The sequence below is a fragment of the Corvus moneduloides genome, chromosome 8 (assembly GCF_009650955.1).
Source record: "Corvus moneduloides isolate bCorMon1 chromosome 8, bCorMon1.pri, whole genome shotgun sequence".
Taxonomy (NCBI): Eukaryota; Metazoa; Chordata; class Aves; order Passeriformes; family Corvidae; genus Corvus; species Corvus moneduloides.
In genome coordinates, this window is record NC_045483.1 from 7868159 (window position 1) to 7881005 (window position 12847).

At 42.7% G+C, this 12847-nt stretch overlaps 1 protein-coding gene across 1 annotated transcript in view; it reads left to right on the forward strand.

Moving 5' to 3' along the window:
• Positions 1 to 2595: 2595 nt before the first annotated feature.
• The window catches only part of ABLIM1 (actin binding LIM protein 1), a 188066-nt gene continuing 177814 nt past the window's right edge, over positions 2596 to 12847 (forward strand). The window contains exon 1 of the mRNA XM_032115907.1: positions 2596 to 2742. Coding sequence (XP_031971798.1) covers positions 2730 to 2742 — 13 coding nt within the window. The 5' untranslated portion in view covers positions 2596 to 2729. The remainder of the gene's footprint in view (positions 2743 to 12847) is intronic.

Here is a 12847-nt window from a genome sequence, read left to right on the forward strand (position 1 = left end):
GGGTTGGCTTCCATCTTCTCTGACTCAGCTCCACCTGTAAAATAATGATAATGATAGTGGTGTCTCACTTCTCTGTACTTTCCTTTTCCACCCTCTTCAGCTTCCTTCCACATATTCCCTGGATACTGACAGGATCTCAGACAGCAACTACAGGAGCTGATTCAGCTGTCCACGTGCAGGTTGCCTGACTGGTACTCGTGGCTAATGAAGATGTGGCCTCCAGAACTGGTAATTGTCTCCACTGCAGGTTTTCTCCTTTATTTTAATTTTTCTTTTAAAGTGCTAATTACTACAAAACTTGTAGGGATGTAGAACTCGTTCTGAATTATACCTTTTAGTCAACCTGAATTGAAATTCTCCATATCCAAATCTGAAAATTCCTGGAGGCAACTTGATGGAGGGGACAGACAGGAAAATAAAACTCCATCAGCCTCAGTTCCTCAAGAAACCCAGCTAGAAAATTTGTTTTAATAAATGAGTGCTGTATCTGACCCATTTCAGCCAACATGTCAGTTGAACTTCTCTGCCACAGAGAGTTTACACAATGAATGGAATAAACTTCTTGTGTTCTATAGAATCCCAAGGTACAAATGCCTTTCCCTTCCTACTTCCTAGCAGTATAAAGAAAGGAAGTTCTTAATTAAAAAGCTAATTTCTGCATGTTCCCGAACCTCCTTTTAAAGCCATCTCTTAAGTACCACACAGGAGAACCTCTGATAGTGCTAGTAAGAAACTCACTGAAGGAAGTGCATAGGAAATGACTTAATTAAAAATACAAAATGCTGTCATACTACATTGACTGAGGAAAACCTTGGCTGTTTTGGACAAGAAAGAAAATTTGAGTTGTTTGCAAGTGGAAAATTCCTCTAATTTCAGAAAAGAAGCAGGGAAAGGAGCTGTTTTTCAAGGGATGTCAGATCACCAGCTAAGGTGTTTAGTTTAGAAAGAGAAGAAAAACTTAATATTCATCTTATTCCTGCTGCCAGATTCAGAAACTTTTGCAAGGGGCAAGAAAATAGAACGACTTAAGGAATATGATTGATTTGAAGTGTAGGGGACACTGGGGTAATTCATGGCAAATAGAGCTGGCTATGACTAAAAGTCTTTGCAGTGTGTGAGCATGAGCACAAATTCAGGCAAACAGATGTGCCAATTCAATTTTTGTGCCTGTATCACCTGATGAGAGGGCATGTGAGTGCTGTCCATCCTACTGCTGCTTCCATGCTTCCCTACACAAATGCCTCCCTAGTTGGCTGGCATGAGGGGGGAAGGTGAGCAGCGCCAGAGGGTGGATCTGACAGAGCAGAGGCACTGGCTGGGCTGAACTTGCAGACAGCAGGGGGAATGCTGATACATCTCTTACTGGCATCAATTCCTGACCTGCGGCCGCATGATAATGCAATGTTTACCACCTCTCTTAGATAAGATTCTGGTAATTGTGGGTTATTTTGATAGAAAAATTGTGTAGGCTTCTTGCTAGTATGAAGATGTATAGTGTATGGTAGATCAGAGTGGAGGAGTGTGATTCAGTCTCTCCTGTCATTTAGTTTGCATGTTGGCTCCTTGCTGAACATCACAGATTGGGCTTTCTGTTTTTTAGTTCATAATTGCCCATTCTGAAATTGATAAAAGTCTGCTCTAGTGTTTTAACTGCACTGTTCTGATGTGGTCTTCTAACCTGTAATTCTTGACAAACTAGATTGTTGCTTTGCTTAACTCTTGCCACCATCTAATAATCTGGTGGTGTAGGGGTTTTCCTTTTAGTGTGGCATGGGAATATTTGGCTTTACCAGGCTGGAGGCCAGGCTGCCATGGGTAAAGGTATCCACCAGATACTGATCTTGTTTTTCTGGCACGTTGCAGTTGGTCACCTAGTACTTTTATTAAGATGCCAGGAGGAAGCTGAGTGCTCTTTTCCGTGTGTTAACGCCAAGATCGCTCTGCAGACAACATTACCAGAAATTCTGTGTTTATATACAATTTACATAGAGTTATGCAGGTATATCTTTGCTGTCCGGTGCGTGAATTTCAAGTTGTGCCACAGACTTCAGCGCCAAGTCCCGAACGAGCAGAGCTGCTGTCGCACGGCGCTGTCAGTGACTCCGGGAGCAGACACGCCTATCCAGCACTCCAAGGAGCTGGGGCTCTGCCGCGCTGCTTTCCTTGGCGTTCGTGGCTTTTGCCGGCGGCGCGGCTGTCCCCGACTGTCGCCCTCTGCGGCACCGCGCCCCGCGCCCCGCCGTGCGCTCCTCGCCCCGCCGCACCCGAGCGCCGCCGGGCGCCGCTCCCCGCTCAGTCACCGCGCCCGGGAGCGGCTGCGGCCGCGGTGGCTCCGCCGGCGCTGCCCCGCCCCGCAGCCGCTCCGCGCCGGCACACGCGCACCCAGCCCCGCACACACGCACCGCACACACACCCCGCACACGCCGCGCAGACAGCCGCGCTCCCGCCCCGCAGGGCCGCCCGCGGCACCTCCCCGCAGCGCGGCGGGCAGAGCAGGGCAGGGCAGGGCAGGGCAGGGCGGGGACGGAGCGCGGCGGCGGCGCGGACCCGCCCGCCCCGGCCCGGCCCAGCATCGGCCGCCGCCCCCCGCATCGGCCGCCGCGGCGCGGAGGGCGCAGGGCGGTGCGGGCCGTGCGCTGCCGCCGCCGCAGCAGCAGCAGAAGCAGCAGCAGCAGCAGCAGCAGAAGCAGCAGCAGTAGTTCTGCGGCTGCCGAGCCCGAGCCTGAGCCATGTCTGCCAGAGGTGGGTTCTCCGCCGCGCCGGGGCAGCGCCGGGCTCGCGTCCCCGCGGGCGGCAGGGGCGCGGGCGGCAGAGCCGCGCTGACCTTGCTGCCCGGCCTCGCTGCAGTGCCCCGCACCCCGAGAGTGCGCCGACCATTTCGGGGCAGGGGGAGGCCAGGGGATGACCCCCCGCCGGCCGTCGCCTGTCCGGTACCCTTCTGCAGCTGGGCCGTGCGGGGGGCTCCGGCACGGGCTGCAGCGGGGCTGAGCGCCTCAGAGCATCCTTCGGGGCCGGGCAGCCGCCGCACCTGCCGGCGAGGCGGGGGATCCCGTTCCGCCTTTCCCGGTGCCCGGGGGAAGTGCGGTGGCTCGGTACGCGTTAAGTGACGGTGGGAATGTATAAATGTATGCAGTGAAAGGAGCATGGTGGTGAGGGTGGGTGTAGGGTCAGACCTCGGCGGGTGTTGCTGCTCAGGGAATGGTAACGGATTGGAACTGGGTGTCTAATGAGCGCAGTGAGGCATCCGGCTTGTCCTGTCATTGCAAGAGCTCCTGGTAGGGTGTGGTGGTAAATCCAATCGTCAGATTGTACCTCTGGTGGACATTTGTATCTGGCTTGAAATTAACGTTTTGAGTTTTACTTCAGATTTGAATTTTTTAAAATTATGGCCTAAACTTGAATAGCCTTTGTCTTTTGCATGCATTTGTGTGTAAACTCTGGCTGTGTGTTTGCCCATTTTGGGCTGGAGATGAACTGATCAACCTCATTGACTGCAGATCTCATCTTGTCACAAAGTTCTGCTTCCAGTATGAGAAACTGGCACAGATGTGGCACAAAGACTGATGCTTTAAGGTTTTTGTTGCAGTTAGTACAAATTAAAGGAATGGAAGCATAAGGTTAAGCATTTTCTGAATGTTGTCATAACAAAGCAGAAATACTTGTAAGCATCTCCTGAAGACAGACAATTGTCTGCACAATAAGGAGAAGTAAAACCACTCCCTGGCTATCTCTGAATTGAAACTGACTCTTTATAAAAATTGTGTTTTACAAATTGACAAACCCCTGAATGGAAGGATGCATCTTATTTGTTCATCCCTTGATCTCTCTGCATTTACGTGTATTGAATACTGCTCAGCATGGACCAGCTCTTTCATCTGCTTGGATTCCTGTTGACATCCAAAGGAGCTTCATGCACATTGAAGACATCATGTGACTGCTAAAAGGTTGTCGGCATTTTGTGGCTATGACCATACTCCTAAAGCATCACGCCCATTTTAGATATAAATAATAAATGGTGTTAGAGTGGCATAATTCTTCATGGAACAGTAGATTTCTTGCTTTAGGGAGAAATGGACTGTATTGGTCTCCAAAGAATCCATTTCTGGAAGAACACTAAGTATAGGAGCATCAGTGCTGTACTAAGGCTGCATTAGTACTTGTGGGGAACACCCAGCAAAGCTTTATAACCTGGAGTAGATTTGTTGTAATTGAAGGGGTACCTGGATTTGAGAAAGTGACATAAAAACTTTGCAATTTCAGCTTTGCAGATGACTCACAAAACCTGAACCGTACAGAATGGGAAGCCAGGGAACCTTTACACTGGCCATCTTCCCCTTCCTTCCCCCACCATCTCTCTTTCCCATTCATCTGCACAACACATGATGTTTGATGCCTGCTTAATTCTGCTGGAGAGCTGCCTGGAGAAGGAAAGAGAATTCTTTCTCAGTCCCTCTTGTGCCATCTAGTTTTTTCAAAGTAATTAATTGGAGAGAGAGAGCGAGAGCAAGACAGCCCATAGGACTTTAGGGAAGTAGTGAATAAGATTAATGAAACAGATGAAGATATTAATTTCTATCAATATATCCTTTAGAAGTTTAACAGGTAGATTTATGTGAAAAATATGTGAGTCTGGGCAAATAAATAGATTTATTCAGTGCTGACCAAAGGCTGTTTGTGTGTAAAAAATTATAGACCTTTGTTATTATTAATAATTTTAAACACTACTGCTGTTAAAATTCAACATAGAAACTTACACACTTAAAACTTTTACACACTTAAGTGCTATGACAGGTCTTAATGAGGTTACTCATGAGAATGTAGCACAAGTAAGAAGTGAGTCTTAAAGGAGTTAGGGCTTTGTTCAAATGCCAGATAGGGACCCTTTGCTTCATGAAGGCAGATTACCTCATGCATATGCAGTCTCATTAAAACCACGGTATCATTATGGTCTGCAAGCCCAACGAATATTGATTGTTAATATTTTATGTGGTGTTAGATGTCCAAAGGTGATCATTATTATTCTGAATGCATCAAGCACTTGGAGCTGTCTGCTTGTTGATTATATATCAAGCATAACTAGCATAGCAAGAGTTAAACATTCACCCTTGCCATTTTTCTTCTGCAGAAGATATTCAAGGAATAGTAAAAAACATCACAAAATTATCAGTGTTAAATCTGTGCAGCTCTCTATTCATCTCTTTTGCTCCAGGAGGCAGCATGGTGTAGTAAACTGACTGCAACAGATGACAGAAGAAACTCCTGAAATCCAGCAGTACCTCTCAACTTTTGGACCATTCCTTTTAACTCTTCTGCTTTAGTTCCCTGTTGTTATTTAACCAAAACTACCCACATAGTCACCGAAATTATGACAGATTATAAGTCAATACATAAAGTATAACTAATAGAACAAATTCATGTAATTTTGCCTTAAATAAAGCTCTGGATTAAAGTGTTTTATGCTTCCCTACTTGTACAATGGAAATAATGGTAGCTAAGTTTTTCAGAGGGGTTGATGTGAGGACTAATGGCTCACCTGTGCTGTAAGATGAATTTTCTGAAATTTTTCTTTTTTCCTTCCACTCTTCACAGACTATGTAGTTGCAGTCCTTCACACCTGTCCCTCACCTGCTGTTGTTATGTAAATGGAAGGTCTCTAACATTCTTCCACCATTTTCCTTGTAGTTTGGCTTGAGCAGATGTGTTGAACAAACGCCAGATGAAGCAGCACAGACAAGTATTCCCAGAAGCTTGAACAAATAATCATTTTGGAAATCTTGTGACTGAACTAGGAGCTGAAACAAACTTTGAAAAATCACTTTTCCCTCTCAAGTTGGAGTCCTTCCCAGGGCACTCTCACGTCCTACTCTATAGCCTGTTGGGATCAGTGGAGAGCTGCCATTGACGTCAGTCAGGCTTTTTAGTTTTGCAGTTTGCAAAAGGCTTAATATTCTACTTCCAGCTGTTGTTAAGTAGTTGCTGTTAGGACTCATACATGAGTGAATTTGGGTGTTGGAGTAAGCCTTATAGATTGTTGCTTACCTAAGGGCTTGCTTGCAAAGAGCTGTAAATTCCCTGGATGAAAGACATTTTTCTAAGGCCAAGTATAACTGTGACCTACTTGTGCATGTTATCTCACACTGCTTAAAAACTGTCAAAACTACTTGTTATCATGAAGGTCTAAGTTAATGGAAAGATGGCTATTTTTAACTATTATAATCTTCAGTTACGCTACAGCAAACAGGCACAAATGGGAGTGTTTGGTGTGATCAAATACAAAGATCTTTGCTAATTTTTTTTCTTAAATGTTGAAAGAATTAGCAGGAGCTGTATTTAGTCCAGTAAGCAACTACTTCAGGAAAATGAAGACATGTGAAATAGGAGGTTTATCAAAAGCATTGTGTTTTTTTCATGAAAAAGTCACTGAATTTTTACAGAAGCTAGTGTTGAAGAAATATTATTGCTGTCCAGCAATAACAGGTTGTAACGTGCCACTCTGATGTTGCAAATGTGGATATTGTAGAGAAGGCAGGTGCAGTTTTTAGCCTGCTCAACAGTCAAAGTAGTAGAGTTGTTTAGCTTAAGAACTTATTTTATACGGTAATCCTTGTTTTTTCCTAAATGATTTTTTAACAAATGTAGATCAAGCACTTCTCATTTCAGACAAATAAATCACCATGACAGTGGTGAGAGAGAGGCTTTGTCCTCATTTTACAGGTGAGAAAAGTCCTGAACTTTTTTTTCTTTTCCCTGAATCTGAGGGTCAGGTCAGAACAGGGGAATTTTTGCCTTCTGGGCCTCTTCTCAGGCGCCTCATTTGTTCTTACACTAGTGGATAATAGAGTTCTAACAGCAGATGATAAACTTTGACTCATTATGTTGTGGTCTGGTAGCAGTTCTTTCTCCATGGACACTGTGCACGTTGCTTGGTTGATCTATCTCACAGTTGGGAACTTTTGTGTGAAGAAAACAGATTTTTCAATGAGAAATTTACATACTAAATCTTGAGTTCCTACCATTAACAGTCTTTATTTTTCTTCTCCTCAGATAGCTGTAGACATAGCTGCTGTTGCTGGCAGCGATGGTTTTGATTGAAATCTATGCTGAGTGATTTAAAACTTGCTGCTGGGAGCTTCTGGTCAATGTTTTATTATGGTCTGTGATTTTCAGGGTAATATTGCTCATATCTAAAGGAACCAGCCACTTAAGAGGTGGCTGCTGTATCCTTTCTGAAATCTAGTGCTGTGTTTTTCTATGTGTTGTCAGGGGTATTTCTTTCAGGCATGTCATAATGTCCCTAATTCGTGATGTGACTAGTTCGTGGCTGTCACCAAACACTCTCAGGCCAAGTGACCTGGAGAGTGGGACAGTGGGAGCTGCCTGGACATTTCCTTCATTTTCTAAGTGGAGAATTTTCGTATGTTTATAGTAGTTAAGTATTGTAGTTTTACTGCTTCCAGTCCTAGTGATTTTCCCCATTTTCCTTGGTACAAGGCTCCATAGCCTGAAGGAAGACATTCTTGGCAGGGTTTGGGGCTCTGCAGCACTACCTGAGGCAGGCTGTGTGTGCAGTCATGCCGACACAGCTGTTTCCCTTTCAGAATACCTATGCAGGGCAGGATTTGGAACTGGCTCTGAGAGCTTTTCTCTCCTCAGCTTTTGCCCTGAATTTCTTCTATACTGATTTCATACTGTTACTTAATCCTGTCTGTACTTTCTATTTATTTCTTCTAAATACATGTAATGACTTATGCTTTTTTCACTAGTTACTCATTTTAGGATTTGAAACTCAATTTAATGGTTTAAGTAGCTCAGAATCAGCACCTGGATCATCAAATCACTGAAAGCAGTACGTGTCTGTACATGAGAACCAGTAGCTGCACTTGAATCTTTAGGCCTTGTAGAGCTTTTGTTTCAAGGGGAAAGAAGAATATTTTACAGAGGTATCTGATTTAAACAGCAGTATCTCTTTTAAGCTGGTAATTTTTAAGGTTTGATGCCTTGTCCCATCTTTTTTCCCCCTCCACAAAGCTTAGTGTGTGCTGTTTAGCCTTTGAGATTAATGAAAATTAGTCCTGAATGCATGGAAAAAGTTGCATAGACTAATGGCAACAACAAGAGGAAACTGGGACAATGAGGTAGAGTCTATTTTAGATGCATGGCTTTGAAAGGAATTGCAAAGAAGGAAAATAAGCATCAGCTTATGGAAGGAAAAGCCAGCAAAATTGCTTTTAGTGAAGAACACCAGAACCTCATGTTTTTCACAGTCTCTGAAAGCAATCTTTTGGGGATTTATTTTTTTTATTTTAATAGGTTTGAATTGAATATTTAAAATTATTTTTTAATCTAATCTGTTAGTAATTGAAGATGAAAACCACACATGGTTAGTTCATGTGACTGGTGTAGTATTTCTTAGTTTTGCAGTGCTAAGGCAGAATCACACTGTGGAAAGCAGACTTTTGCCTGTGAGTTCTGAGACCAGCAAGTAGCCTTTAATTCTTTTATCACATGGTGTTTAGGCAACAGTATCTTTATAATTAGGTGTTTTCCTTCATTAAAAGCTAAATAAAACTCCTAAACATTATACAGCAATAGCAGAGAAAAACTGTGAGACATGCTTTTATTTTCAAATACTCAGCCTTTATTGTGTCATGTTTTCAGAAAGAAATGAATTTTCAGAAGCTCACACCCAAATAAGAGTCCCAGTTATGTAAACATTCTTGTGCATTGCATTCTGTATTTTTAGTGGTCCCATATGTTGTGGAGAGAAATCCTTAGTTTGTAAACAAGGTTGGACCAGACAGGCTTCAACAAGGTACACTGGGTGATGGGGTTGTTTTATGTCCTTTTCCTATTTGCAATACAGAATTTAATCTTGAATTAGGGCTTTGGCAAGTCAGTTTGCTCCATGTAACTGATGAAATGCAGCCACATCACAGTGCAGTGCCTGCTGTTCACATGCACGTATTTGAGTTAAGGTGCAGAGCTTTGGTGAGAGCTGAATAGGAGCTTCCTCTGAGTACCTGCCCAAGTTCTTGCGTGGGTTCTGCAGCCTGTGTTGGCTTCTGTGCTGCTGCAAAGTTTGTTGTGGCCAACTTACTCATCCTTGGAGTTATTTCTTCATGGATAGAAAAGATCATATGCACTTCATGTTTGTTGAAAAACTATTACTCTGCTCCTCTGAACTCCACATTCTGAAGTGGAAGGAGAATCTGGTCTCATCATTGTAAAAAAGATTGGTGTGTAAAAAAGTGTGATGAGCCAGAGTGTTTTATGGCACCAATATGCCCTCTGCCTCCAGAGAGGAGGTTGCTGGCATTTTCCTGCTGTGCTGGTAGGATTGCAGGGAGAAATCCATGGGAGAGATGCCTGCTCTGTGCAGCTGTGACTGAGGGCACTCTGAACAGAAGCGTGAAATAGGAAGCATCGAGAAGATGATGTTCTCAAAGGTGAGGAAAAAGATACTTTTATCCCCTGTGGTGTATTTGCAGTTTCATCTTAGAGGGTGGTACAAGAAAACCAGTCCAAGCCAGCAAATTGTGAGGTTCTGACTCCCTGAAGCCTTTAGACCTGTGCTTAGCTCTCTTTGGAGCATGCTGAAGACTGCAGTATGTGTTACTGTTCATTGATGAAGCCAACAATGTCTTTTTCTATTTCTTACTCACAGACTTTTTTCCTGGTAACTTATTGCCATGGCACTAAGAAATTACCCTTTTGGAGGTCGGTCATAGAAGTGAGTGGCCTTAGCACAGTGGGCTCTACAGGAAGGGCATGATAAGAAGTTCTGGTTTACTGCTTCCTTACTAATAAAGGATTTTATTCTGTTTCTGGAATGGCAAAACAGGACATGTATCATCACAGAGATGGACACATTGTAATAAAAAGTGTGAAGCTGAAACAGTTTTTGCAACATTTTTTTAATACTTGTCATTCCCTTTGCTGTACCTCAGCTTAATAAACGGGCTCTTGTTTTAACTACTGTTTCCTCCAATATAAGTCTTATACAAGTAAGGACTCTGAGATTTCACTCAATGAAAGGATTCTGCTTTAATTACTGTTATTATAAATCTGATTTTGTTTCTATTACATCAGGCTCATATGAAGCATCTTTGATCAACAGAGAAGTCAGCAAAACTGCTGTTCAAATTACAGTTTCCTTTTAACTAGTGATGAAAGCTTTCAGTTTATTTTTGGCATTAGAAAGCCTGGGAGACAACCAGGTTATATAAGAGCTGAAACCTAGTTAATGATAAAGAAACATAACTAAGAGCCTTTAATAATAACAAGTCTGAAAAAGATGCTCCAGCTCTAACTCTTGGCCCTACTTAGAGAACATGCAAAACAGTTTATGCCAAAGTAATGGCTTTCTCTAGTGCCCTGCGTTGCCACTTATCTTAATCAACATTTGTGGGAGAGCTGACTCCAGAAAGACTGTGTAAGATGAATGAATTTCATACAATTAGGGTGTAAAAGAAGAGATGAATTTAGGACTTTCTGTGTCACTGAAAATAACAGTAAATACCTTGTTCAGTGGAACAGGAACACAGTTGAACCTGTGGCCAACAGGCAGTGTGGAAATCAATGGTTTTCTCAGAATGAAAACCCAAAGGAGAAAACCATTATTTTTCTGGACTGAAAGCACACTTGAGTGAAACACAAATCTAAGCACCTTTACGATTAAGTTTAGTTGCAAAAAGAATAGTGCTGAGTATTATCCATGTAGCAATATTTTATGCCTGCTAATGAAAGCCAACATAATGTGACTATACCGATTTTCTCTACCTAGGACGTTCCTTATGCCAGTCAGAAGGGCGTGTCAGGCATGGACAGGCTGTGCCAAGGTGTGTGTGAATGCCTCTGTCCCACAAGGGGAGATCTCCAGATGTCTTGACTGGTTTATAATGAGCAGAGATATAAAACCTACTACTTTTCACTGGAAGTGTGCCCAGTCTTCCTTTCCTAATTTTGGTTTCACCTCTTCTCATGAATGTCCTCTGCATATGAACGTAGATGCACAAGACACCATTTGAATGTTTCTGTGGCCTTCTGCCGATAAAATAATTAAATGATAAATGATAATCAGACAATCCACTAAAAACTTGTGGCATATGTAAATAAGAGCAAAACTTATTGCAAGAAGACAGTATTGTTATATAATAATGTGGTTATCCAAAACTGTTTATTCTACTTTATGAGCTGGAGATAATCCCAAAATTATTCAGTCCAGACTTTGATCTAAGAAAGAATAATAAAACTTTGATCATTGTTGAATTGGCAGCTGCTATAAAAAGCCTATGTTATATTTCTCTCTTAGTAACACTAGCTAAATCCAAAGTAACTGATAAAAGATTTTGATGATTGCAGCTTAAGGATGCTTTCGGACTTGACCTGAAGTAATCTCTGTCCAAAAATGTCTATAAATACATTTTTCTATTTTCTGTTGCCAGATGTTTTGATATTTGGGATGAATGACAAAAATGTTTTGTGTACTTAGATGTGCAGTGCACATTTGGAGTCTTATGTTTTAAAGAAAAAGGTTCTGGTTAGCTGATTATGTTCATATATGATTCGATTAATTTGCAACAAAATTCCAATACCTTTGTCTTTATTTCTATCTTTTTGAAAACGCCATTTAAAATTTTCAATTGCCAGTATCTGTGACTGCATTATAGTGGCCACAGTGATGCCATATTTGTTTTCATGCTTGCAACATAGTAAGTGTTTTCCTACATGTTTATGCAGGAAACAGCACTTACGACACCCTTGCTTTAGAGCTGCAGCTGGACAGGGGAAAAATTTCTAGCTTTATTTTTATAAAACTTATAAGAAAATGTAAAAAACCCAAAAAGCCATCTAGCATTTTTTTTCATCTTACATTGGGATTTTTTGAATATTTGGAATTATAGGTGTCAGCAAAGCTTGCAGACTACTGGACTTTCATTGGAACTTTTGAATTTCTACCTTAATACATTCAATTAGGAAAATGGCTGAAAACTTAAACTCAAATGGCAGTTGATTTTAGGTTCCTTAACATATTTTTTATTTTCAGATATAGCATGACCTCAGTCCTTAGGTAGTGCAGGGGTTTTTCAAATCTGTGTGGCAGGGGTCTAGAGAGGTTCATGTAGCGTTTGCTTAATTGTTTCAAGAGTCAAGTGGCATGAAAGGGCTGTGTCCTGCTCTTCCTTCTGCCAGGCTGGCCTGGCACTGTGCATTTGGCTTGTTCTGTACAGCTTGTGGTGGTACAAAAGTTCAGCAGGGCAAGAGCCAGCCTTTCCCTTCCTTTGAGTTTTCCTGCTGCCTGGCTCCCTGCTTGACGCAGGTACCCTGCAGATCTAAGGTTTTCTTTAGGAACATTGGTCTTGTGGTTTGGCCAATAAATCCTATTGAATTAAAAATATTCAAAATTTAGGTTTGGGAGACTTTGTGACTTCTTGCAATAGAAATCTTCCCCTCTTTCTCTTGTCCTCTGCTGACAGCATTTGTGGATAGTGGGAGTCCTCATTTTTCCTTTCTGCAAGGCACAGGCCAAGCAGACCAGTACTGTAAGATGCATTTTATTCTCTGTCCATTGTTGCCACTCCGTATTTATCAAAAGCAAAAAGACTACGTGCCTGAAGGGGGATTAAGAATCCTACCATCTTGCTATTTATGATGCTCAGGAGGTATTTTTAGTAAAGGTTGTTGGTGCTGCTGCTCAAGGGAATGGCTGGGGAGAGGGTAGGTCAGGAGCAGCCAGCCGGAACTAACGGGTCCAGTGGCTGGAACTGCAGGGAAGGGCTAACCCCAGCAGAGATCCCCGTGGTGGCTGTGTGCATGCGCAGGGACATGCACACAGACAGGTGGGGAG